At 24.7% G+C, this 27,738-nt stretch overlaps 8 protein-coding genes across 8 annotated transcripts; 1 reads left to right on the top strand and 7 right to left on the bottom strand.

The window, feature by feature from the left end:
• Window positions 1–182: 182 nt before the first annotated feature.
• Window positions 183–395, bottom strand: DICPUDRAFT_23676 (uncharacterized protein; the record flags this gene model as incomplete). Its single annotated transcript, XM_003283315.1, has 1 exon — window positions 183–395. A coding segment is annotated over one exon (213 nt), but the record flags the coding sequence as incomplete, so codon positions are not given.
• Window positions 396–4,559: 4,164 nt separating this feature from the next.
• On the bottom strand, window positions 4,560–6,972 carry DICPUDRAFT_52216 (uncharacterized protein; the record flags this gene model as incomplete). Its single annotated transcript, XM_003283316.1, has 2 exons — window positions 4,560–6,266; window positions 6,358–6,972. 2 exons carry the CDS (start codon window positions 6,970–6,972, stop codon window positions 4,575–4,577), a joined length of 2,307 nt encoding a protein of 768 aa, XP_003283364.1. The 3' UTR covers window positions 4,560–4,574.
• A 993-nt stretch (window positions 6,973–7,965) lies between these two features.
• On the top strand, window positions 7,966–9,636 carry DICPUDRAFT_25628 (uncharacterized protein; the record flags this gene model as incomplete). Its single annotated transcript, XM_003283282.1, has 1 exon — window positions 7,966–9,636. One exon carries the CDS (start codon window positions 7,966–7,968, stop codon window positions 9,634–9,636), a length of 1,671 nt encoding a protein of 556 aa, XP_003283330.1.
• Window positions 9,637–9,757: 121 nt separating this feature from the next.
• DICPUDRAFT_147031 (phosphoribosylaminoimidazole carboxylase) lies at window positions 9,758–13,107 on the bottom strand (the record flags this gene model as incomplete). The annotated part of the gene is made up of 4 exons (XM_003283317.1): window positions 9,758–11,794; window positions 12,009–12,302; window positions 12,370–12,702; window positions 12,859–13,107. 4 exons carry the CDS (start codon window positions 13,105–13,107, stop codon window positions 9,758–9,760), a joined length of 2,913 nt encoding a protein of 970 aa, XP_003283365.1.
• A 1,974-nt stretch (window positions 13,108–15,081) lies between these two features.
• Window positions 15,082–15,441, bottom strand: DICPUDRAFT_25641 (uncharacterized protein; the record flags this gene model as incomplete). Its single annotated transcript, XM_003283318.1, has 1 exon — window positions 15,082–15,441. The coding sequence occupies one exon, from the start codon at window positions 15,439–15,441 to the stop codon at window positions 15,082–15,084; it is 360 nt and encodes a 119-aa protein (XP_003283366.1).
• Window positions 15,442–16,985: 1,544 nt separating this feature from the next.
• DICPUDRAFT_147033 (uncharacterized protein) lies at window positions 16,986–18,960 on the bottom strand (the record flags this gene model as incomplete). Its single annotated transcript, XM_003283319.1, has 3 exons — window positions 16,986–18,466; window positions 18,537–18,692; window positions 18,789–18,960. The coding sequence occupies 3 exons, from the start codon at window positions 18,958–18,960 to the stop codon at window positions 16,986–16,988; spliced, it is 1,809 nt and encodes a 602-aa protein (XP_003283367.1).
• A 1,028-nt stretch (window positions 18,961–19,988) lies between these two features.
• On the bottom strand, window positions 19,989–23,727 carry DICPUDRAFT_74353 (uncharacterized protein; the record flags this gene model as incomplete). The annotated part of the gene is made up of 2 exons (XM_003283320.1): window positions 19,989–23,481; window positions 23,582–23,727. The coding sequence occupies 2 exons, from the start codon at window positions 23,725–23,727 to the stop codon at window positions 19,989–19,991; spliced, it is 3,639 nt and encodes a 1,212-aa protein (XP_003283368.1).
• A 571-nt stretch (window positions 23,728–24,298) lies between these two features.
• On the bottom strand, window positions 24,299–27,707 carry DICPUDRAFT_74354 (uncharacterized protein; the record flags this gene model as incomplete). The annotated part of the gene is made up of 1 exon (XM_003283321.1): window positions 24,299–27,707. A coding segment is annotated over one exon (3,408 nt), but the record flags the coding sequence as incomplete, so codon positions are not given.
• Between the last annotated feature and the right edge of the window lie 31 nt (window positions 27,708–27,738).

The following is a 27,738-nucleotide window of genomic DNA, read 5'->3' on the forward strand; positions in this document are numbered from 1 at the left end:
CTTTTTAAACTTTGGTAGAATGATAATTTTATTTAATTTTCTTCCTTGTCACGATCTGGATCTTCTGGGTGAGTCATTTTTTCATCAACAATTTTAACGTTAAAGTTCTCTTCGATATCTTCTTCATCCTCATCATCTGGTAACAAAATATACAAAAGATATTGAGATAAAGTACCATTTTTTCCCAACTTTGCATCTTTGAAATAATTATCAACTATATTTGAATATTTTTCCAATGTGATCTTTACTATTTCTCCCATTTTGTTTTTACAATCTTCAGTACAGCCCTTTTCAATATCGGGGAAAATTTCCAGGTCACGACAAAAATCTTCTAAATATTTCAATTGAAATTTTTTTTTGCAGTCTTCAATATTATATTTCTTATGAGGACACATTTTATGGCAGTATGTAAAAAACAAAAGTGTAATAAAATATATTTAAAAATCCTCTTAACAATATTTATGTATATTAATAAAAAAAAAAAAAAAATTTAAAAAAAAATTTAAAAAAAAATTTAAAAAAAAAAAAAAAAGGGGGAAACCACCACACATTACTATATATATTAATTGATTATGATTTAACTGTTTTTTTATTGATTTTTAAACACCTTTTAAATTAAAAACTTTTTTTTTTGTTTTTAAAACTTAGAAAAATAAAAAAAAAACTAAATATAATACACGTTTCACTAAAAGTGGTATTCAATTTAGATCCCAAGGAGGTGGTATTTTACATTACACATACTCTGGTTTCAGTGAGAAATTCAAAGTTGATGAAAATGAAATTAAAAAAATATAATTAATTGGATCATTTTGATCAACTTTCAAGTTATATAAAACAAATAAATAAAAAAAGAAAAAATATTTATAAAAATGAATAATAAAAAAGTAGATGTATATTGCTACGACTGCACTGACTGGAAATTATGATCAAAATATTGCTTATCATTAAATAAAACTGTCTCAGATTATACGTCCTCTGTTACCTTTACCTTTGAAGATAGTGACAATAGTGATAATAGTAATTATGATAATAGTGATCATGAATAAATAAAAAATACATCTCCTATATAGGAGTGATATGTTTGATGTAAAAAAAAGAATTTTAATTTTTTTTATTTTGATATTATTTTTGTTTAAAAAATAATTTTTTTGGAGGTGCTTTGAAACCACTTAATGCAACTATTACATTATTTTTTAAATTTATGAACTTTGTTCTTATCAAATTTTCAGGATATTCATCTGTGTAATATTCTTCTGTATATAACTCCATTGTTTCCAATTCTTTCTCTCTTTCTCTTATTTTTTGTATGGTGTTGTTGATGGATGTTTTGTTTGGTACTGTTGGGTGGATACGGGTATTTCTAAGATCATTAAAATGAAACATTGTCTCCAAATCAACATTATTTAGTTGTTTTGCCTGTTCGTAAGCAAAATCATCATCCCTGTAATTACTGCTGAAATAATCCCAATTTGAATCATTATATTTATTTTTTACTTTGTTCATAAGTTGATCATCTTTATCATTCATAATTGTGGGCCAATTATACTCGAAATCTTCTTGATAATCCGTCCATTGATCATTAACTTTTTCTTTGTTTCTGTTGAAAGCATTTTGTTTAAAATATTCTTTTCTTGCCATATCCAAATACTCTTTCTTCTGTTGATCGAGATCCTTCTTCCAAATTCCATCAAGTTGGGGCATTAAAACATATCTAAGGTATGCTTTTGCAAGGTCTGATATATATGCAAAAATTGATAATTCTGAATTTGTATTTGCAATACTTGATGAAATTGAATCTTTGATTTCTTTTAATTCTTCACGAATTTTTATATTATCAATTTCCAAATTTTCATATTTACTTTGCATTTCATTATATTTACTTTGCATTTCATCATATTTGATTTGAAGTTCATTATATTTACTTTGAAGTTCATAATATTTATTTTGAAGTTCATTATTTTTGTTTTGAAGATCTTTATGTTCTTTGTCAGCTTCTTCTTTTTGTTTCTTTAACTCTTCAATCTCTTTATTCCTTACTGAAATTTCTTGCTCTTGTTTTATGTGATTGTTATAAAATTGAAGTGCTGCATCCATAAACGCATGTTTAATTTCTTTGGTTTTTTCATTTAATTCTTTCTTTAATATTTGAATTTCTTCTTCTCTTTCTTTTAACTTTTCATCCAATGTTTGAATTTTTTCTTTATCTTTCTTTAATGCTTGTTCATTCTTCTCTATTTCTCTTTTTTTTTCTTTTAACTCCTCTTCTTTTTTCATCAACTCTTCTTTTGTTTCTATTAACTCTTTTTCTTTTTGTTTGAGAATCTCTTCTATTTTTTCTTTTTCATGTTCAGGTGAAGTTGATAATGAAATTGGTGAAGTTGGTGGTAGTTCACATCTTTTTTGTTTAACCCCATTGTGGGGGTAAAAACTTAATTTTTATTTAAAAAAATTTAAATTTTAAGTATTATGATTTGAAAAAAGGTTTTAAAAAAGGTTTATAAAAAAACATATTTAAAAAAAAACAGATAGAAAAACAGATAGAAAAACAGATAAAATGTCAACAGAAACTATTGTAGAAAAATCTCTAAGATTGATAAAGGAATTAAGAGAAGGAAAGTGTGTAAATTCAATACCATTCTTTTCAAAACTATATGATTTTGATTTGTTTCATGACTTATTATCAAATCATATTGCAAAAGATGAAAAAACAGAAATAGAAGTTTTGTGGTATCATTTCCGAAACCAATGACACAAGTAGCGATAACGGTTGGTACTCCGTTAACAGCCTTTAAGGCTGGTGGTGATTCTTTACAGACTGAAACGTCATAGAAAGAAATAGCTCTACCAATAATTGAATTTTGACCACTTAAAAGAGGTAGTCGATATGATCTTGAGGATTCATAAACACCTTCAAAAATAAAAATATCATATAAACTACCTATAAAAAATAATGGTGCCGTCGATGGCCAAACAAAGAACTCCACCTCATGTGGCTCAGAAAGTGGCAGTGGTTCAGAAAGTGGCAGTGATAGCGACAATGGTTCATCAAAAATAATCTCATCATTATTTATTTTAGGTTTATTCTCGTCATTATTTGTTTTATTATTATAATTAATAAATAAACCTTTTTTTTATTTTCTTAATTTGTGCTATTAAATAATTAATTTAATTAAATATTGATAGCAGAAATAAAAAAGCAAATTATTTATTATCTTTTTATTTAATTTTATTAATTTGATTTAAAAACATTATGAATCCAACATTGATTATAATATTTATATTGTCACCATTCTTTTCTTGTTTTATTTTTTGCAAAGGTTAGATAATAAAACAAATAAAAAAACAAATAAAAAAAATATTTTCTTTGATTAAAAAAAAATACACTATCAATAATATAATAAAAAATGCCTAATCTTTTTTATATAAAAAAAAAATATAATGGTAATTTAATTATAACTTTCATTATAGTGATGAGCCATTTTTTCCATTTTCAAAAACACTATTTAATTTTTTTATAATAAAAATTTTTAAAAACAAAAAAAGCTATAAATTTGAAATCTCCATTTCTTTTTGTATTTGAATTTATTAATTTTTTTTTAAATTTCTTTTTTTTTAATTTACTTTAAAATAAAATAAAACTTTAATTTTTTTTTACTTTCATTTTAAAATTATTTTTTTTAATCAAAAACCCATAAATAAAGAAATGTTTATTTTTTTCTTGAATAACTTTTAAAAAATTTCCCTTTTTTTTCAAGAATTCCTTACAGCAATTGATACATTTTCCCTCCCAAAGAAAAAAACCGAATTCTGTTCTTTCTTTTTTATTTCTTTTTTTTTTTTTTTTTTTCCCAAATTTTTTTTTTTTCAGAATTAACGTCATTTCATAATTATTTTAAAAAAAAAATTCATGACCACCAAATAAATTGGTAAATTCATTTGATATGTGTAAACACCAAAAAAAAAAAAAAAAAAAAAAAAAAAAAAAAACAGGATTCTATACTAGCCAGTGGCTAGTTATTTTTAAAAGTTAAGATAGATTCTATACCAGTCGGTAGGCCAGCGGCTAGTTAATCTTTAAAGCCTCCCACATATTCTATACCTTTATGATTAATTATGCTGTGAGAATCCTTGATGGTTTAGGAGGAAAAAAAGGTTTTTATATTATCTTTTTTTTAAAAAAAAAATTTTTTGTGGTATTCAATTGTTAAATAAAAACTTTATTTTAAATAAATAAAATTAAATTTAATAAAAAAAAATTTAACCAAAATTTTATTTAATATAATTTCAGAATTACATATGTAATTATTATTTTAGAAGCCACAACGACCAAGAAGTTCACATTGAATATTTAGAACAACTGCCCTCATTTATATAAAATTAAAACCTTAAATCAAACGCCATACCATAGAATCAAATAAGTTTTAATTTTTTTTAAAATTCCTTTGGTAAATTAAACCATTTATAATTTTGTTGTAATAAAATAAAAAAGACATTGTATATTATTATATTAAACTATATAATAAAATAAAAAGGAAGAGTTTTTATTTTTTTTTTTTTTTAGTTTCATATCTACTTTACACACCATGTATATCTAATACATCAAGATCTGCTATTGAGAGTACTGGATCTTGATAACTGTTCATAAACTCGGTTCCAAAGTAATCTTCTTCTGGGCAAATATCTAAACTTAATGTTTGAGATGCTCTTTTATACCTTCTTACATTTCTCCACCAAAAGAAAAGAGTAATAAATGGCATAATAAAACTAATTACGATACCTGGAATAAAAGTTTTTAAAACAAACAAACCAATGGCGGTAATTTGATAAATGACCAAACCTATACAAAGACGATTAAAAACCAATTGCCAGATTAAACCACCAGATTGATATTTAGGGCAAAAAGAGTATAAATGATTATATTTTGATACAAAGAAATCGATAAGGAAATAAAGAAGACCAAATGGTAAAATTAAAGGTGATAATGTTGAATAAGAAAGAGTGATGACAAAAATAAGTAATTCTCTGCTATACTTGATTGAGTTGAGTGCTGTTGGGTCATCATGTGAAAGTGCTTTCATTTTCTGTCCATATGATGATTCTCTCGATGATCTAATAATACCTGCAATTAATTCGATTGGTCTAACTATATCTATAGGTACTGAGGTTAAAGCCTGTACTAAAATATAGTTGATAAAGAACGATGATTGTTTTGGTAAAGATTGACCTAAAAGAGTTACAATATCTTTAAGGGTTAAATCCTCTAGCATCTTGAATAAAACACCAAGAACAGAACCAGCAATCGATACAACCAAGAATACATTTATAACTAGAAAAGCCCAATAAGTAGTGAAAACTTTATGATAAAACATTGTACGGGTGGTTTCTTTGTTGAATCTAACAATTAGTTTGATAAACAATGGTAATAGACCCATAAATGCAACTAAAGCCAATGATGGAAGATAACCTTCAACAAAGCCTCTAAGAGTATCGTTTAACTGTACAACGTCGAGTAACCAATTGAGAACTGGTACTTTTGAAAGGGTTTGAATATTACTGATAGCACTGATTGCTGTTACTGGAATAGTATAGAAACAAAAGATTACAAAGAATATAGCTGAACTTATTGCTCTACGGATAAATCTACTTCGATTTGGTACTATCATATTCTTCCATCTTATATTTTTAAGCTCTGGTGCCGGAGTTACTATAAATTTATTGATATCTTTAGAGAATAAACATTGAGTAGCTTGAGAGGCATAAGACATTCTAGAAAATGTTATAAAACCAACATTTGATGCTCTTTCTGCCCATTTCTTAATATTTGTAGGTGTTATATTATCAAATCTCCACTCAAGCGAAGGAATAGAATAATCTTGACGTTGATGTACATCTTGTTGTGCTACACGTAATAACTTGTCTACATCTTCCAATTTCTTTGTATAATACTCGATACTATTGACTGTTTTTCCACCAAACATACCAGGTCTCCAACCTACAGCTCTTGTTGGTGGTACACCTTTAATATCTGATTCTGATAAAACACGTTCCAAAGACCTTTGCACATGCTTATGCTTTCTCCATAATGATCTTAATTTCATCTCTTTGTAGATCATATGACATGATAAAATTGCTTTACTATCAAAAAATTTACCAAAAAACTCTCTCATTTTATCTGCATTACTAATTGACTTGCTCATTTCTGTTACTAAAACTGTATAATTTCTTTCGTTGTGTTTTGACATCCATCTAATTCTTTTTTCTAAATACTATAATAAAACAGAAAAATATAAAAAATTAAAAGCGGGGTTAATATAAATTCTATTAAATTAAAAATTTTAAAAGATATTTTATATTTACGATTTGATTTGTTCTCTGGAATAAATAAAATGCTATGAAAGTGAATAATGGAATAGAAAGTGCATGAGCCCATAAACGTCTAGATTTTGGTGGGATTGTACCAACAGTTACTGTATCTAAAGTATTTAAAGTTACATTTAATTTCTCTTCGGTCTCTGAATCAATTGATGTATAGTTGATCGGTAAAAGAATTCCAATACCAAATATCATTAGAATGAAAATCATTTTCATACAAAGATATAAAAACTGAAGGTGAATATAGGCATCGATACCTCTATGTTCGTAAATCATTTCTAATGGATAAAATAATGTATGGGTTATCCAACGGATTGGCGAGTTAACCAAGGATACATCTTTACTTGTCTCTTTGTTTTGGCCTCTTAACATTCTTGCATTATAAAAATTCTTATAGATTATACGCAGAAAGAAAAACAAAAGCATAATAACTGTCCCGATAATTATATTTGTTGCCAATGATGTGGTAAATGTTGACCACCCCGTTGATAATGCCACATCTTCACTATTGGTATTATTTGCCTCTAATCCAACTGTTAATATATTATTATTGCTTTTGCTGTTATCGTCATAATAATTATTATTTTTGAATTGTGTCATCTTTTGTTTTAAAAAAATTTTCTAAAAAAATTAATTTTTTTTTATTTATAAAAAAACTATTTATAAATTTTTTGTTTAAAATATATTATTAATAAATATACTATTTATAATATCTATTGCTACCACTATTACTATTACTATTACTTTTACTATTATTAATCTATTGTTTTTTTTATTATGAGTGTTACATATGTAGTTTTATATTATTATATTATTTTTAGTTATTGTATAAAAACAATTGTAAAAAAAAAATCATTTAAAAAAAAAAAAAATTAAAAAAAATATTTTAAAAAATAAAATAATTTAAAAAAAATAAAAAAATAAATAAATTATAAGGTTGGTTATAAGTGATTAAAACGAAAATAAAATAAAATAAAAATATTTTATTATTGTTATTGTTATAATTTTATAGAAAATTAAAAAATAATTAATTATTCTTTCACACACGCAATAAAAAAAAATATAAATTTAATTTTCTTATTTTTTTTTTATTTTTTTTTTTGAAAATTTTTTCTAACACAGATTATTATCATAATTTGTGTAATGATTATTAGAAATATTTTTTTTTGTATTTTTATTTTTTATTTTTTTTTTCGAAAATGTTCAAACAATTTAAATAAATAAATATTTAAAGGGAAATAAATATACGTTTATATAAAATCTATCTTTTTAACCTTTTATCTGTGAAGGACAAAAAACTTATATTATCTTGGCATGTTTTAAGGGTATCTGCTGGAAATTATCAATTTTATTAAACATGATGGAACAATAATTAACATCCTGGTTTAAACTGTGGAATGATTTATAAATTATAACAATTGTTCAAAAAATTTCAAAAAAAAAAATCTTTTTTTTTATCATAAAATTAAAAAATTAATTTAATTTTTTTATTTTTTTTTTTTTTATTTTTTTTATCATTATTCATATGTTCTTTAATTATAATAAATAACAATATTAAAATAATAATAATAATAGTAATAATAAATATAAATAATGATAAAGGATATTAAATTATTAAATAATGAATCAATTAATAAAAAAGAATTTAATAATTTAATAACAAATGAATTATTAGAATTTTTAAAGATTTTACACAGAGAATTCGAAAGTAGAAGACAACAATTATTAAAAGATAGAGTTGTGATTCAATCATCGATTGTAACCAACTATTTGGAAACTAAGAAATCAACAACATCAAATCAATCAATTCAATTAAAAAGACCAAGGGAAACTTTAGAGATAAGAAATGATCCAACATGGAAAGTTAGAGAAATACCAGAGATTTTAAAAGATAGAAAGGTTGATATTGTATGTTTGGATGTATCAGACTATGAAGCATTAAAGAGATGTGTATTATCAGGTGCAAATGGTATCCAAGTTGATTTTGATGATGGCTATTCACCATCGTGGTTAAATGGTTTAAAAGCTCAAAAGAACATTTATGACATCGTTAGAGATCCCCAATTAAATACTCCAGAGTCTGCTTTACTCCTAGTTCGTCCAAGATCATTAAATTTAGATGAAATGCATATACTGATTGATGGTAAACCATTATCTGGTACAATTTTTGACATGGCTACTTTTCTCTTTCACAATGCACAAAAACTATCTGAATCTGGTCGTGGTCCATTCTTTTATATTCCAAAGATCGAGAACTATAAAGAAGCAATATTTTGGAATGATCTTTTATCAAAATGCGAACAGTTACTTTCAATTACTCCATTCAGTTGCAAATCTATAGTTTTAATCGAAAATGTTTTGGCATCCCATGAAATGGAGGAAATTATTTATTATCTTCGTGACTATGTTATTGCTTTAAATACTGGTCGTTGGGACTATATTTTTTCATATATCAAAAAGCTATCAGAGTTTCCACAATATAACATACCACAAAAATCAAAATTGGGATTCAATCAAGATTTCCTCAACTCTTATTATCGTCTCTTGGCAATGGTAGCCCATAGAAGAGGATGTCTTGCAACAGGAGGTATGGCACCACAATCACCTTCAACCCCAACAGGAACTCTAAGTGATAAAGAACTCTTATCAGTTTTTAATGGTAAAAGAGATGAAGCCAAAATGGGATTTGATGGTGCTTTAGTTGCTCATTTCAGCTCAGTTAGTCCATGCCGTGATGCCTTCAAACAAATAATTGGAAACAACCATTTAAACCATCTCACAAATTTCCGTCACTTAAACTACACCCCTTTAGAAGCAGCCAACCACTATTCAAAACTTTTAGAAACCTGCCAATCCACTTTAAACGAACAATTAATTGCAAATGTATCCATTAACGATGTTAAATCTTGTTTAAAAGTTTTATATATCTATATATACAACTGGATTTTCAAATTCAAAGGTGCAGTAAATGTTGACGGTGTTGTTGAGGATTTAGCAACTTCAGAAATTAATAGGGTTCTTTTATGGAAATGGTTAAAATATGGTGTTGAAATAAAGGAAGAAAATAACAGTCCATTAACCATTGATTTAATTTTAAAGCTATTAACCGACAGTCAATCATTAGTTAATGGCAATACTCCTCAAAAACACTCAACAGTTATTAAAATCATTTTAATTTTTTTAACAACAAACCAACTCATCGATTTTATGCCTTCAATTTTATATCCCTATATTTTAGATTTAAATTTATTATCAAAACAATAAAACTAAATGGTTTTTTTAATTTAAAAAAAAAATTTTATTAATTTATTTTATTATAATTTATAATTTATATTTGTATTTGTAATTGTATTTTATTTATATTTGATATGAATATATGTTTTTTTTATGGTAATTGAGTAATATGTCCCATTTTTCTACCTTCTCTAGCATCACCTTTAGCATAAATATGAAGATGTGAACCTTTAGTTTGAAGAGTTTTTTCCCAACTATTTACTTCAGCACCTAAAAGATTGGTCATAACAATTGGTGGTAATTGTTGTTGAATGTATTCTTCCTCGGTGATACGTTTCATTAAATCTACAGAACCTAATGGTAAACCACAAACACAACGAATTAATTGTTCAAATTGGCTAGTGACACAACCTTCAATAGTCCAATGGCCACTGTTGTGTGGTCTTGGGGCTAATTCATTGACTAATAATTGATAATCACCGGTTGTCTGATTCTTTACAACAAATAACTCTACTGCTAAAACACCTACTAAACCATTGGAACGTGCAATTTTGTTACCAATTTCTCTAGCTTGACGATGAAGTGATTCTGGTAATTGAGCTGGTGCAATAGTTTGTCTAAGAATATGATTACGATGTTTATTGGTAACTAATGGGAAAGTTAATTCACTTCCATCTAAACCACGTGCAACAATAACGGAAGCTTCTGATTCAAATTCAATGTATTGTTCGAGAATAGCTTTTGATGCGCTAGTTTCTGATGTAACTTTTTTCCAAGCTTGTTCAAGGTCTACTGAATCGGTTAATTTAACTTGGCCCTTACCATCATAACCCATTGTATTTGATTTTAAGATTGCTGGATATCCAATCTTTTCAATAGCTGATTTAAGACCTTCAAATGATTCGACTGATTGGAATTTAGCAGTTGGAATATCTAATGATTGAATAAATGTTTTTTCCATAACTCTATCTTGACAAGTTTTAAGTATTTTTGGATCTGGGAAAACTGCAACCTTTGTTGTTAAATATTCAACCGGTTCTACCATTATATTTTCAAATTCATATGTAACTACATCAACTTGTTTAGCGAAACTATCGAGAGCTGAATAATTATTGTAGTTTGATTTGGTGAAGTATGTTGAAACATGTGTAGCTGATGGGTCTGATTCTGGGCAGAAGATATGGGTCTTATAACCAAGTTGGGCAGCAGCAATAGCTGTCATACGGGCAAGTTGACCTCCACCCAAAATACCAATAACTGAACCTGGTGGTAATACTAATGCTGATGGTCTGCATGTTGAAAGTACAAATGTTGATAATGGGGTTTTATCTTGTGAAATATTGCTTCCATTGCCTGATGGTAATGGAGATTGTGAACGATTAGTTCTTGATGATGTTGGAGTTAAATTATTATTAATTAATGGAGTTGGGTGAACTGGTAATGGGGCAACAATATTATTATTATTATTAATACTTGAATTATTATGAATTGCTGTTAAAATTGAAGTAGCATTGGATGGTGATGGTGTTAATGGAGTAATTGGTGTTGAGATTGGTTGTGGAGCAGATGGAATATTGTGTGAGTGTGGGTGTATTGGTGGATTATCAACTGGTGCATCAGCAACTGCATCAGTTTGTTTCTTTCTGTAGATATCTAAATTTAATTCAATTGATGGGTAGAATGAAGCTAAAGCAGCAGCAGCTAAAAGAGCGGCATTAGTTGCACCAGCGGCACCAATTGCAACAGTACCCACTGGAATACCAGCGGGCATTTGAACGATTGATAATAAGCTATCTACACCACTTAAAGCTTTGGATTGTACTGGTACACCAAATACTGGTAATGGAGTTAAGGCTGCAACCATACCTGGTAAATGAGCAGCACCACCTGCACCTGCAATAATAATTTTTAAACCTCTTGATTTTGCTGATCTAGCATAATCAAACATTCTATCTGGTGTTCTGTGGGCTGATACAATTTTAGTTTCAAATGGTACACCCAAGGTTGTTAATGTATTTGCTGCCAATTTCATAGTTTCCCAATCTGATTGACTACCCATAATAATTCCTACTAATGGTGAATTTATATTTACTAAATTATTTATATTTGTTTGTTGATTGTTATTATTGTTATTAACATTATTGTGGTATTGTTGAGCTGAATGAATATTTGGTACACTATTTGATCTCTAAAAATATAAAATATAAATAAATAAAATAATATTAATACAAATAAAAATTAAAAAATTAAAAAATGGTAAAATGACAAAACAAAAATAATTTGAACTTTTTTTTTTTAAAAAAAATAAATTTTTAGAAATGAAAGATAAAAAATAAACTAATATAGTAATTTAATTAATTGAATTAAATTATATGTTTGGTTATAAATAAAATGATCTATACCGATGAAGTTGGATTGTTATTGCTTGTTTGAGCGGCGGTAAACTCTACTAATTTTTCTGTGGAGGAGGCAACCCAAGCATAATTATCTTCAATCATTTTTTTTTGATGATCAGAAAGAGTGTTTAAAATTGGGCCTGAATTACCAGATGGTGATGGTGATGAAACTGGAATATTACGATATACTTGCTTATCCTTCATTAAATTCTTATCACCTTTTGGCCAAATTCTCCATGAATCATTATCAATAACGTCTGCTAAAATTAATTCACCTTGTGGGGTAATACCAAATTCGACCTATAAAAAAAAACTATTAATAAACTGTATAAACCAATAAATAAAAATGACAAATTAATAAACTTACTTTAAAATCGACTAAAGTTACATCGAGTGATTGCCATGCTTTTTCTAATGCTTCAAATGATTGTTGAGCAATATGTCTAAGTTGTGATAAAACTTTTGAAGTGATAGCAACACCACCAATCTTTAAGTCCATACCTAAAATATCTGTTTCTGTAACTAATGGATCGTGTTGAACATCATCTTTAAAGGTGAATTCAATCAAGCATGGATTGAATTTGGTGCCTTCTGTGACATGAGTATTTCTCTTTAAATAACTACCAGTTGCTAATCTTCTAACGATAACTTCTAATGGAATCATAGAACATTTTTTAGCAATAAAAGAGTTTGGTTCTACCTAAAAGTTAATAAATTAAAAAAAAATTTTAAATTAATATCATATGATTTTTCCTGCGGTTTTTTTTTTAAAATTTTTTTTTTTTCTGAAAAGGCGTCGTTTCGTAAAAAAAATTTTGGCAATGAAAATCACCAAATGATATAGATAAATACTTACTTGTTTTATAAAATGAGTTTGAATACCTGATAATTGTAAAACTTTGAAAACATTAACAGTTGTGGTAGTTGAGTATATATCTTTATTTGGTAAAACATCTTTTTTAGCGCCATCACCAGCAGTAATAGACGAATTTGAAACGATTAAAACATATTGGTCATCCTTATTTAATTGATAAATTGATTTAGTTTTACCTGATGCTAAAAAAGTTTTATCGCTGGTATCAAATTCTTTATTTACAATTGACATTTTATGAATTTATATATATATTACTATTTAATTAAATTATATTGAATATATAAAGATTTAAAACTATATTATTTATAAATATTAATCAAATATAAATTTGAAGATAAAATTTTTAAATTGAATTATTGAAATTAAAAAAATTAAATTTAAATTAAAAAAAAAAAAAAATTTATTATTATAATAAATGATAATATAATTATTATATTTATTTGTAAATAATATAATTTAAATGAAATAGAAATTATAATAAGAGTATATAGTGAATGTAAACACACTGTGTGTTAAAAAAATAAAAATAAAAATAAAAAATTTAATAATAAAAAAAATAAAAAAAAAATTAAAAAATTAAAAATAAAAAATAATTTACGAAAAAAAAAATTAAATAAATTGTTTATGCGGTAATTTATGTGATAATCGGCGAAATATAAAAGGCGTAGGCCCTTTTTACTAAAAATATATTTGTCAATTTTTTTTTAAAATTTGAAAAATCATAAATTAAATAGAGTTTTAATATTCTTTTTATTAGATTTTGATTCTAAAAAGTGGAAATTTGAAATTCTATAAATAAATTTTTCCACACACACACAAAAGACCACCAGAAATCGCATGCACATAAAAAATTGTTAAAAATATATAGAATTGGATAAAAAAAAAATATTTATATATATACATTTGTTTATTTAAAAATTATACACAGGGTCAAATTATTTTTTGGTGATGTGGTTTTATAGTATTTTAAAATAATAATTGAACTGGTTTTTTTCTTAAGTAGTTAAAGACCATCCCCATGGCAACAGTGGCTAAACCATTTAAGATACCATTTTTAATTGCTGCAATAAATATTGATATGAATGTTTCTTCTTTTTTAACAACCTCTTTTCTACTTTTTTTGTTTTTTTTATTTATATGGTCAGCTTGGAAACCAAGGCCTCTAAAAGAATCATTAGTGTCATCTATCTCTATTTGGTTATATAAATTTTGATATAATCGGTTGTTTTGTGACTGAAAATTGGCATAATCTTGGTTATTCATCTTTTGGATATAGACAATGTATTGGGTATAAAATAAAAAAATTAAAAAATAAATTGAAAAAATGAAATAAAAAATTTAAAAAAAAAATAACATAAAAAATTAAAAAAAAAAAAAGAAAAAAAAAATAAAAAAATAAATAATTTTTGCACTAATCATTTATTATTATTACAAATAGGTTCTAATTTATTAATAAAAAATAAAAAAAAATAAAAAAAGATGAGGATTTGTTTTATATTGGCCAATTGATATTATCTCTTTTTTCTTTGTTTTTTTTGTGAGTTGGATTGTGATTGGGGTTGAACATTTTGGAAATTATTTTGAGGCGCGTTTTTTTTGTATGTAATAGGTGGAAGAGGAATAGCCACTGGTTGTAATGGTTGTTGTTGCATTTGTTGTTGTTGTATTTGTTGTTGTTGCATTTGTTGTTGTTGCATTTGTTGTTGTTGCATTTGCTGTTGTTGCATTTGTTGTTGTTGCATTTGTTGTTGTTGCATTTGTTGTTGTTGCAAATGATATTGCAAATTATGTTGAACAATAAGTTCAACTTGCTGTTGTTGTTGTATTTGTTGTTGCAAATCAAATTGATATAGTGTTTGGCTTCCTCTTCTTCCATGTCTTTGATTATTGTTACCAAAAATTGGTTGATTGATAAACTGGTTAAAGTGGTATTCATTTAAAGGAACCTGAATTGGTCCATTGAAATGCACTATTGGTATATGTTGATTTAATCTTGTTGCATGTGGATCTTTCCCACATGTACATGGATAGTTTTGGCCACAATTATAACAACTAAATTTAATATTTTAAAATGTAAATAAATTAAATAATAAAAAAATAGAAATGATAAGCATTATACTTACAACTTGTGTCCGCAATTACAAACAATATGATTACATCTAAATTTAAAATAAAAATATTAGTTTTTAAAAATTAAGATTACTGTTATTTGTAATTAATTTCATACCCTGACGCTTTCTCCACCCAACGTTGACATTTGGGGCATTTTTTATAGTTTTGTTTTTCAACCAATTTTTCAAATAGTTGATCACCTTTGCCATTTTCCTTTGCCCATTTTTGGTATTGTTCACAGGATAGCGAGGAATGGTAATCGACTCTACATTTGAAGCAGTATCTATTATCACATTTGGGGCATAAAAAGTCTGGATTGTCTCCTTTTTCCCAAAAAAATATGTATCCACAATCGGCAGTTGGGCAAAAACTAAATAAATCTGGATTGACTTCGATTGTTCTTTGAAAACTATATTCTTGATATTTATTAATGAGCTCTTCATCAATTAACATATTTAAATCGTTAATTGCAACTTCTTTATCGCATTTAAACCCTGGACACTATATTAAAATACATTTAATAATTGGTTTTTAAAAATTTTTTTATATATTTTAATTCTATTGATATTACCTTTATTGGATATTCTTTATCATTAATTTTACCTATGCAATACTGTTGAAAGCAGTCACGACAAATTATGTGACCGCATCCACCCGCGACTTGATGGGTTTCGAATGATGAAACTTCAGTGATACAAATGATACATTCTATCATTGTTTCGTCAGCAAGTTCTGGTGGTGCTGATGGTGGTGTTGTTTTGTTACTGTTTTTTAAATGTACATTTGAATTGCCATTCATTGACCGCTCTGTGTTAAGTGCTATACCATTATTGGTATTATTATCAAAGTTTTCTGCCAAATAGTCTTTTTGCGACGAATCAATATCTGTGATATCGCTACCTAGGCTATGCTGATTTTCTTCAATCTCTTCATGGGCTCTTTTATTTGACTTTCTATTATTGTTATTGCTATTCATGATGTTTTTTGCTTGAGGTATAAATATAATATCGTCATCTGTATCGAAGTTTGTATTATTATTATTGTTTAAAAATGATTTATCTTCAGGCTCTTCTTCTTCTTCTTCTTGATCTAATGTAAGGCACCTATTTTCATCAGTTTCTTTTTTTGTATAACTAATAAATTCTTCAGATTCAGATTCAGTATCACTATCTAAAATTATAATGTCTTTGGGGTTTTGATTTTTTTTTACAAATAATACATTATTATTATTATTATTATTATTATTATTATTATAATAATTATTATTATTATAATTATTATTATTATTATTATTATTATTATTATTATTATTATTGTTATTGTTATTATTATTATTATTATTATTATTATTATTATTATTATTATTATTATTGTTATTATTATTATTATTTCTATTTACAACTATTATATTATCTAAATCTATAATTTCAGGGTGGTTATTATCATTTTTGTTATAACTGTTATTTATAGCAAACAATCCGTTGTTAATTTCTTTATAGCTATCTTTAATGCCATTGACCAGTTGATTTATATTAGCTATTGAATTGTTATTTCTTTTTTTATTAAAATTATCTGGTACAATATTAAATTCTTCATCATCAAAGTCATTTAATATATTTAAAAGATGATCTGGAATTTTTGGTGGGTCTTTGAATGGGTTTTTGTATGGCCTCCTTTTTTTTTGTTGGACAAAGTCCTAAAAGTAAAGTCTTGTTTTTTTAAAAAAAAAAAAAAAAAAAAACAAAAAAAGAAAAAAAAAATTAAAATAAAATAAAATTTTAATTTTTAATTTTTATATAAAAATAATTTTGTTTTTTTTTTTTTTTTTTTCATATAAAATCCAATTTTCATGGAAATAGTAATAGAATAAGGCGATATAATCTTGAATCAAAGGAATTTTGATCGATCAATCAATTTTAGAAAAGGCATAAAATTATTTTTTATTTTTATTTTTATTTTTTTATTTTTTTAAAAATTAAATAGGGCTATTGGATTAATTAATTTTCAGATTTCTTTAAACTTGCTAATTGATCGACATAGTTATCTGGTAAAATGATATTGGTTGAACCAATATAAATATTCTTTTTGTAATGAGATGAGATTTCATAGATTGATCTCATTTCTGAATAGGTCATACCACCAACAACAAAAATGATAATTTTACTGCCTGAATATTTGGTTTCTTCAACTTGAACATTTGGATCAGCCCAACGTGGTTGTTTGCTTTTACCTTTGAGTGAAACTTTACTAACTGGGGCATTTGAGGCACGAGCGATTGGTTCTTCCTTTACAAATGGGAAATCTGAATTTGGGAGTGAGTCATTTACAAGATTTTCAGCGATATCTTTCATGATTGGTACATAACGACTTACTTCGTATGGTACATTATGGCCATCAGCTTTTCTAATTTTTGGTGGTGAGTTTGTTTTCTTTGTACTTTTAGCACCCTTCATTAAAGTGACACCTAAAAAACGAAGATTGGTGAATGCCATTTGTTCTTCTTGTGAGATACCTGCCATTTCCATAAGTTTACGACGATCTTCTTCTTTAATACCTTCTTGTGAGATAATATAAATCATTAAAAGACGAATTTTAGCATGTTTATCAAGAGAAAAATCTGAAAGGAAATTTGAAAGACGACCAACAATATTCTTTGGAGTACTTCCGTTAGCATCTTCACCAGTGGCCATATCTTGTTCGAGATAGGCAACTTGTTCAAGTGAAGGGAATTTGGCGGTGGCACGATCAGCTAAATTGATATGAACAGAGTATTTACTCATAATTTCTTGATATTGTGGGAGTGAACGAATGACATCACCAGCTTCCTTGAGAGAGTTGGTATGTTGTTGACTGTATTGAGATACTTGATTGGTTCTTAAAAATTCATCTAAACGTGTGGTAAGATATTCTGTTACATCTGCAATATGTTGATGACGGAGGCCTGACCACATGTAATCAGTTTCGCCCAATAATACATCTTTCTTTATAGTTTGACCATTGTTGGTGACGGTGTCATATGAAAACTTGTCATTTTGAATATCAAAAAGATCGTAAACCATTGCTTGATAGGTAAATTCGTGAATAAGTGGGGTTAATGGATCTTGACTACGATCGAGAATTAATAATGTTGCACGGTCATCATTTGGACGGAATGATTTTACATTTTTCATAACTGAATCAATCTTTTCTTGGGTGAAACTTGCAACTAAGGCTGAGACGGGATTACTACGTGAAAAACGAATAATTGGACATTCATTTAATGATACACATAATGATACCAAACGTGTTGCAATTCTATTTTGTTCCTCTGTTGAATCGAAAGCTTCTGGTGAAAATAATGAAGGTAATGAGTTGTTTTGATCGAAATGAAAACTTTGACTTTCAATTGCTAAATATTCCAAATTTAATTCTTTAAATGTTTTAATTCTTTGTACTGCTATTGATGCTGATAGTTTTTTAAATTCTGCATCTGGTAATTCTATAGTTAAATTGAAAAATATTAGGTTTTATAATTATAATTTTTATTATATTATAGGAAAAAAACTTACTTGATGTTAAAAATAAGTGAATTGCTAAATAATGTGGATGTGATTTCTTTTTAAAATCATTAATTAATAAATCTATTGATTTTGTAGTTGGTGTAAGAAAATATATAGCTTCTAAATTTGGTAATGCTTGTCTTTGGTTATCGATTTTTTCAACAACTAATTAGTAACAATAAAAAAAAATAAAAAAAAATATTAATAATCTTTTTTATACATTATTAAATTATGAGTTTATAATTTTTTTTTTTTTTTTACCTGTAACTTTTTCTTCCATAATATCAAACATGCCACAACATGATGAAATAATTCTAAGTGAGTCTTGATCTACAACTAAAGCTTTCCAACCTCCTGATGCTTCTGGGGAAATGGCTCTAACCATTTCATTTAATAATCTATTTTTTGAAATATCCCTTAATGATGTTGCCATTTTTAATATATATATATATAAATTTATTATTTATTTATTTATTTATTTATTTTTAATATATCTAATTTACACCTTTACAATTTCTATAGTTTAAAAAAAAAAATATTATGCCAGTTAAAAAATATGTTGTTAATTTTTTTTTTTTTTTACATTTAATAAAAAAATATTTACATTTAATAAATAAAAAATTAATATTTAATAAAATTAATAATTAAATAAAATAAATAAATAAAATTTAATGATATTTATTTATATAGTGGTGGTAATTATGTTTGTTGGTGTGTGAAGTAAATAATAAATAATTTAAAAAAAAAAATAAAAAAATTTAAATTTTTTTTTTTTTTATTTTTTTTTTATTTTTTTCAATTTTTTTTAATTCAAATAATTTTTTTAAGACAATGACAACACCATATATCGATTAGTTCGAATCATTCGAAATCCTAATATTAATGAATTTTTAGATTAAAGCTTTTAAATAATATGAATAGAGAATATTAAAAAATAAGATATCTTTATAAAAAAAATAAAAAAAATTAGAAAAATAAAAAAATACCCAACATCTTCTGCCAAACTAAAGTCTTGTTTATTATAAAAAAATAAAATAGTAACATAAATAACATAATAAATTATAGTTAAACCAAATTGATTATTTGTATAAAAAAAAACTAAAATAAAAAAAAGAAAAAAAAATCTAGATTGTAATTACACATTTTTTGTTTTAGTCGTTAATGACGAAAAATGTAGACCCCTTTATTATTTATATTTATCATTAATAATCATATAAATAAAAAAAAATTTTATATTTTTAATTATTTAATTTTTATTTTTATTTTTGAATTATAAATCGATTAAGTTTCTATATATCATTTTTAGTTTAATGGATGAGTTGTATAATGACTTAATTTGTTTTTCTGGTTTATTGATATCTTTTTTTAGAGGTAATTGTGATATACTATACATCTTACATTTCATTATCCATAATAATTAGAATGATAACTTCTTTCATGAGCTTGGCTGAATTTCTTTGATTAATATTCATAGGTCCAATTTGTGAATGTGAAATAGTTTTTAAAAACTTGTTTAAGTATCTCAAAACAGATATTTTCGGTTGACCCTTTACTTTTTAATAGAAGTTGGTTTTCTTTTCTTTTGATATAGCATTTTTTATCATCTTTATCCCTGACTAGATACTTTAGATAATGAATATCATATTCTAAGCTATTGGTATTACCTTCTTTTTTTTCAAAGTTTTCATAAACTTTATAATTTATTTTATAAATATTATTATTAATATTTTTATTGTGTAGAATTATTATTTTATCAATTTCATCTCCTTCTTTCCAATTAATGTTAAAAATAACACCTGTTCCTGAAAATATTTCATGAATATATTCACCAAGAACATTCCGGACTATTTTTTTTGACTTATAAAAATATTCATTAATTAACTTTTGATTTTCAATTATTGAAATTAATTGGCTAATTATTAATTTTGGTAATTTATAATGAATATAATTTATATATTCATTAGTTAGCACCATTGAATTATTTATAATTTGGTTGGTAGTTGATGTTGCTGTTGATGTTGTGAATTTTGATGTAGTGAATATTGATTTATCAGTTTTGGTATCATATTTATAAATATTTTTATTACTAATATTAATTATTTTGAATTGAGGTTTATTATGTTGGTCGGGATAATAAAAAGATTCTCCGTAATCAATATTATCATCATCAATACCATCATCATTATTATCATTATTATTATTATTATCATTTTTATCATTATTATTATTATTATTATTTATTTTTAAACTTTCTTCTTGTGTTTTTAATTGATTAAAAATTGATGAATAGTTATTATTTATATTTTTATTTGAAAATTTAATTGTATTGAATAAAAAATCTAATTTTGGAATTGTTACTATAATATACTTGATAAATTTTTCAGTTTGAACTGTATCATTGAAATCGACTTTAACAATATGTAGTCTAGGTAAATAGCAAGTAAATTGTTCTTGAGAAAATTTTTTTTTTGTAATTTCTGGAAATCTAGATGTAATGATTACTGTAAAACCTAGTTCTAAAAGATAAAAAGCAAGTCGAAAACCTAAACCTGTTCTTCCACCAAGTACAAGTGAATATTTTAATCGTGAAATTACTTTTAGACAAAACGTAGAAATAGGTAATATTTTAAAAAACATTGAACATCTATTTCCTTTAGGTGCACAAAATTTTTTGTAATTATTTTTATAGAAATATTTTAGGTACCTTCTACAAGCTTTACATTCGATTGAGATTTTTGGGGAAATTTCAAATTTTTCCTTAAATGATATTCCTTGATAAAATTCTGTATATGAACTTGGATTTTCCAATAAATAATATTGATCTTTTGAAACTTCTTCTCTTCCAAACTTATCGGTTAATAAACTTTCCATTTCTTCAAAATCAAAGACTTTTTTTGGCGATTTTATATTAAAAGGAAAAGAGTCTTGAGAAGATGAAGTGCAATAATCAACATTTTCTATATTGCTAAATGTAATGAAACCTCTGTCTAGATATTTGTTTATACGTAATTTATTGGATCTAATAAATAAACTATAAGCGATATTGTACCTTTTATTGTATGAATCTATAGATTCTTTATGCATAAACACATTGGACCCATCATAAAACACTTTGACACAATCCATATCGAATGCAGAAAGTAAATGATCAACAGATTTGTATATTTTGATTATAAATTGAATTTTTCTAAATGGGTACGTTCCAATAAATGTTATTGCATTTGGCGAACGAACAAATGTAAATGAATTTTCAAAAAGTGGGTTGGCTTCTCTAAAATTTGATTTAATAATTTCAATAGCTTGGAAAAGTTTCTTTTTGGCACTATTTAAATCTTGGCTAATAAACCAAACATCAATATCGCTTTCATGGTTAGGTGAACTTTTACCAAAGAATCTCTCGAAAAGTAATTCTTTTAAAAGGGAGCTTTCAAAAACCAATTCCATAAATTTTCTAACTAACAACACAGGCATTTTTGATTTGTATAAATATCTTTCGATTGTTTTATAATTGACGAATTCTTTTTTAATTGAGATTGGAAGTGTATCAAGACATGCAGAAATAGAGCCACCTGAAATTATTACTCTAGTTTCATCCGATTCTTCACCCCAGTCAAAGTTTTTAAATAAACCGCTGCTAAAGACACTAAAACACAACTTGAACAACTCTAGAGATGGAGAGATTGAATAGTTACCATTTTGAGGTGGTTCATAGAAAATATTGTTTTTTAAAATAGTTCTTTCATATTTTAATTCTTCTGGGTTGTTTCCGAAATCACTTTTGAATATGTTTTTGTTGCAATATAAATCTGGTTTTAAATAAAAGTTATAAGTGAACACCTCTTGGTCATAAACTTTGACGAGTTCCTCACTATTATATGGATATTTAATATTATTATTATAAGTATTATTATTGTTAATATTGTTTTTTATATTTTTAAAAGAGTTGTTTATAGTTTTTGTATTTTTATTGTTTTCATTTAAAATTGGTTTTGTTGAATATTGGAGTTGGTAATTATAAAAATTAATTTTTCTTATTTCTATTTCAACACTGTAATCTATAAACTTTAAATAATCACTAATGTCACTATTTATTGAATAATATTTATTTTTGTTATTGATTCTTTTATAAAACGAATGGATTGATTTAATATGTTCCCTATTATTAATTTTTATTAAAACTGATTCATAAATTTTTTTTATATCTTTAATATCTGAATTAGTTTTTTTAACAAAATAATTTAAATGTGAAAATATATAAATTGATAATAATTTGAAAATTTTATTATTGTTGTTATTGCTAATCAAATAATTATCAATTTTTTGATTTATTAAACTACTATCTACATATTTGAAATAGTTTAATAATCTGGAAAATAAATTAATTAGGCCAGTATCTCCTTTTTGATTATATAATTCATTGTAAACTTTAATTAAATAATTTGTAATTGGTTTGGTGCTTTGGTTGTTTTTTATTATTAGTTTAAAAGGTTTGGTTTCTTTGATTATTATGTTATTACTACTATTTTTGTCATTATTGTCATTGATATTATTATTAGAATTATTACAATTATTATTGTCTGTATTATTAATACAATTATTATTATCTATTTTTGCTAAATCATCCTTGGTTGTTTTAATTTTCTTTTTATTTTTATTATTATTATTATTATTTAAAATGTCATCAATATTCTTTCTTTTTAAATAATCTGCTTTTGTAGATGTTTTGTAATCTTCCTGATAATGAAAAATTTCCTTATTATCAACTATTTTTTTATATTTTATACAAGGATGGGGTATTAAGTGTAAAATGATTGATGTATCCAATAAAGCTAGTTCTGAAAAACACTCTATATAGAGTTTACAGTTATTTCCATTTGTAATGTATTGTAAATAGTTAATGATTATTATTGATTTTTTTCTTAATGTTTCTTTGGAGGTAACGTCAATAAATAGTCTATATTTGTATAAAAAGTCATTTACAATACTATTTCACAATTAATATTTATGGATTTGAGTATTATATGGATAATTATATGAGTTGTATAAATACATACACTGATTTTACTCTTTTATTTTTTGAATATTCTAAATCTTCTATTTGAACCACTATGTTGCATGTTTTATAGTGTTCAATTTTTTCATAAAAAAAAATTGAAAGTAATTCATTTTTTATTTTTTTTTTTATATTTAATATATCCATTATTAAATATTATATTTGTGAGAAGGTATAATAAAAAAGAGAGAGTGTGTGTGTGAAGTTAAATAAATAAAAATTGTAAAAAAGAGAGTGTGAAATTAAATTTATAAAAAAAAAAAAAAAAAATTAATTTTATTTTTAATTAAATTAAATTTCTAAAAATAAAAAAAAAAAATTTAACCAGAAAATATTGAATTGGTTATCTATTTTTATTATTATTATATAATAAATAAAATATCATTTACAAATAATATTTTTAATATACCATAAATTAAGATTAATGAACAATAAATGAAATAAATATATATTTTTTACTATTTTGTTATTTTTAACTTTTTAACTTTTATTTGTGTATTATATATGGATTTAATCTATATATATCTTCTTTTATGGAAGAGTTGTTTAATTATTTAAATTTTTTTTCAAGTTTATTAATATCTTTATAGGTGTGGCAGGTAATTGTTACCATACATCTTACATTTTTTTTTTTAATCACATTCCTTCTCCACAATAATTTGAATGATAGTTTCTTTTGTGAGCTCGGCTTAATTTCACTGATGAATTTATACTATATTTACATGCTTTTTGTGAATGTGAAATAGTTTTTAAAAACTTGTTTAAGTATCTCAAAACAGATATTTTCAATTGACCCTTTTCTTTTTAATATAAATTCGTTTTCTTTTCTTTTGATATAGCATTTTTTTAAATCTTTATCCCTGACTAGATACTTTAGATAATGAATATCATCTTTTTCTAAGTTTTTTGTATTACCATAATGAAATTTATAAAATAAATTATGAACTATTTTATAAATATTATTAATAATGTTATTATTGTGTAGAGTTATTATTTTATCAATTTCATCTCCTTCTTTCCAATTAATGTTAAAAATAACACCTGTTCCTGAAATATTTTCATTGCTACACTTACCAAAAGTTTTTTCATGACTGATTGTTTTTGGTGAATAATAAAAATATTCATTAATTAACTTTTGATTTTCAATTATTGAAATTAATTGGCTAATTATTAATTTTGGTAATTTATAATGTATATAGTTTATATATTCATTAGTTAGCACCATTGAATTATTTATAATTTGGTTGGTAGTTGATGTTGATGTTGATGTAGTGAATGTTTGTTTATCAATTTTGGTATCATAATTATAAATATTTTTATTACTAATATTAATTATTTGGATTTGAAGATTAGCCCAAAGATTATTTTCATAATTATTATCATTTTTATCATTATTATTATTATTATTATTATTATTTATTTTTAAACTTTCTTCTTGTGTTTTTAATTGATTAAAAATTGATGAATAGTTATTATTGATATTTTGATTTGAAAATTTGATTGTATTGAATAAAAAATCTAATTGTGGAATTGTTGCTTTAATATACTTGATAAAGTTTTCAGTTTGAACTGTATCATTGAAATCGACTTTAACAATATGTAGTCTAGGTAAATAGCAAGTAAATTCTTCTTGAGAAAATTTTTTTTTTGTAATTTCGGGAAATCTTGATGTTACGAATACTCTAAATCCTAGATCTAAAAGATTAAAAGCAAGTCGAAAACCTAAACCTGTTCTTCCACCAAGTACAAGTGAATATTTAAATTGTAAAATATTTCCAAGATAATAAGTTTGAATAGGTGGTATTTTATAAAGCATTGAACATATATTTCCTTTAAATGCACAAAATTTTTTGTACTTATTTCTATGTTTATCCCTAAGGTGTTTTCTACAAACTTTACATTCGATTGAGATTTTTGGGGAAATTTTAAATTTTTCCTTAAATGATATTCCTTGATAAAATTCTGAATTTGAACTTGGGTTTTCCAATAAATAATATTGATCTTTTGAAACTTTTTCTCTTCCAAACTTATCGGTTAATAAACTTTCAATTTCTTTAAAATTAAGGCCTTCTTTTGGCGATTTTATATAAAAAGGAAAAGAGTCTTGAGAAGATAATATGCAATAATCAATTCCAGATATACAATATCTAGCATTTTCAATTTTTTCTAAATTGCTAAATGTAATGAAACCTCTCTGTAGATATTGGAGTATTCTTTTTTCTTTGGGTCTAATAAATAAACCATAAGCGATATTGTACCTTTTATTGTATGAATCTATAGATTCTTTATTCATAAACACATTGGACCCATCATAAAACACTTTGACACAATCCATATCGAATGTGGAAAATAAATGATCAACAGATTTGTATATTTTGATTATAAATTGAATTTTTCTAAATGGGTACGTTCCGATGAATGTTATTGCATTTGGCGAACGAACAAATGTAAATGAATTTTCAAAAAGTGGGTTGGCTTCTCTAAAATTTGATTTAATAATTTCAATAGCTTGGAAAAGTTTCTTTTTGGCACTATTTAAATCTTGGCTAATAAACCAAACATCAATATCGCTTTCATGGTTAGGTGAACTTTTACCAAAGAATCTCTCGAAAAGTAATTCTTTTAAAAGGGAGCTTTCAAAAACCAATTCCATAAATTTTCTAACTAACAACACAGGCATTTTTGATTTGTATAAATATCTTTCGATTGTTTTATAATTGACGAATTCTTTTTTAATTGAGATTGGGAGCGTATCAAGACATGCAGAAATAGAGCCACCTGAAATTATTACTCTAGTTTCATCCGATTCTTCACCCCAGTCAAAGTTTTTAAATAAACCGCTGCTAAAGACACTAAAACACAACTTGAACAACTCTAAAGATGGAGAGATTGAATAGTTACCATTTTGAGGTGGCTCATAGAATATATTTTCATTTAAATAAATACATTTATATTTGAATTCTTCTGGGTTGTTTCCAAAATCACTTTTGAATATGTTTTTGTTGCAATATAAATCTGGTTTTAAATAAAAGTTATAAGTGAACACCTCTTGGTCATAAACTTTGACGAGATTCTCACTATTGTATGGGTATTTATTATTATTATAAGTATTATTATTGTTGATATTGTTTTTTATATTTTTAAAACAGTTGTTTATAGTTTTTGTATTTTTATTGTTTTCTTTTAAAATTGGTTTTGTTGAATATTGGAGCTGGTAATTATAAAAATTATTTTTTCTTATTTCTATTTCAACACTGTAATCTATAAACTTTAAATAATCACTAATGTCACTATTTATTGAATAATATTTATTTTTGTTATTGATTCTTTTATAAAACGAATGGATTGATTTAATATGTTCCCTATTATTAATTTTTATTAAAACTGATTCATAAATTTTTTTTATATCTTTAATATCTGAATTAGTTTTTTTAACAAAATAATTTAAATGTGAAAATATATAAATTGATAATAATTTGAAAATTTTATTATTGTTGTTATTGCTAATTAAATAATTATCAATTTTTTGATTTATTAAACTACTATCTACATATTTGAGAAAGTTTAATAATAATTTGGAAAATAAATTAATTAGGCTAGTATCTCCTTTTTGATATAATAAAAGCTGATTATATAATTCATTGTAACCTTTAAATAAATATTTTGTAATTGGTTTGGTGCTTTGGTTGTTTTTTATAATTAATTTAAAAGGTTTGGTTTCTTTGATTATTTCGATAGTGCTGTTATTTTTGTCATTATTGTTACTAATATTATTATTACAATTATTATCTATTTTTTCCATATCATCATTGGTTGTTTTAATTTTCTTTTTATTGTTAATATTATTTAAAATGTCATCAATATTCTTTCTTTTTAAATAATCTGCTTTTGTAGATGTTTTGTAATCTTCTTGATCAAAAATTTCCTTATTATCAACTATTTTTTTATATTTTAAACAAGGGTGGGGTATTAAGTGTAAACTGATTGATGTATCCAATAAAGCTAGTTCTGAAAAACTCTCTATAAAGAGTTTACAGTTATTTCCATTTGTAATGTATTGTAAATAGTTAATGATTATTATTGATTTTTTTCTTATTGTTTCTTTGGAGGTAACGTCAATAAATAGTCTATATTTGTATAAAAAGTCATTTACAATAC

This window comes from Dictyostelium purpureum, assembly GCF_000190715.1.
Source record: "Dictyostelium purpureum unplaced genomic scaffold DICPUscaffold_6, whole genome shotgun sequence".
Classification (NCBI taxonomy): Eukaryota; Evosea; class Eumycetozoa; order Dictyosteliales; family Dictyosteliaceae; genus Dictyostelium; species Dictyostelium purpureum.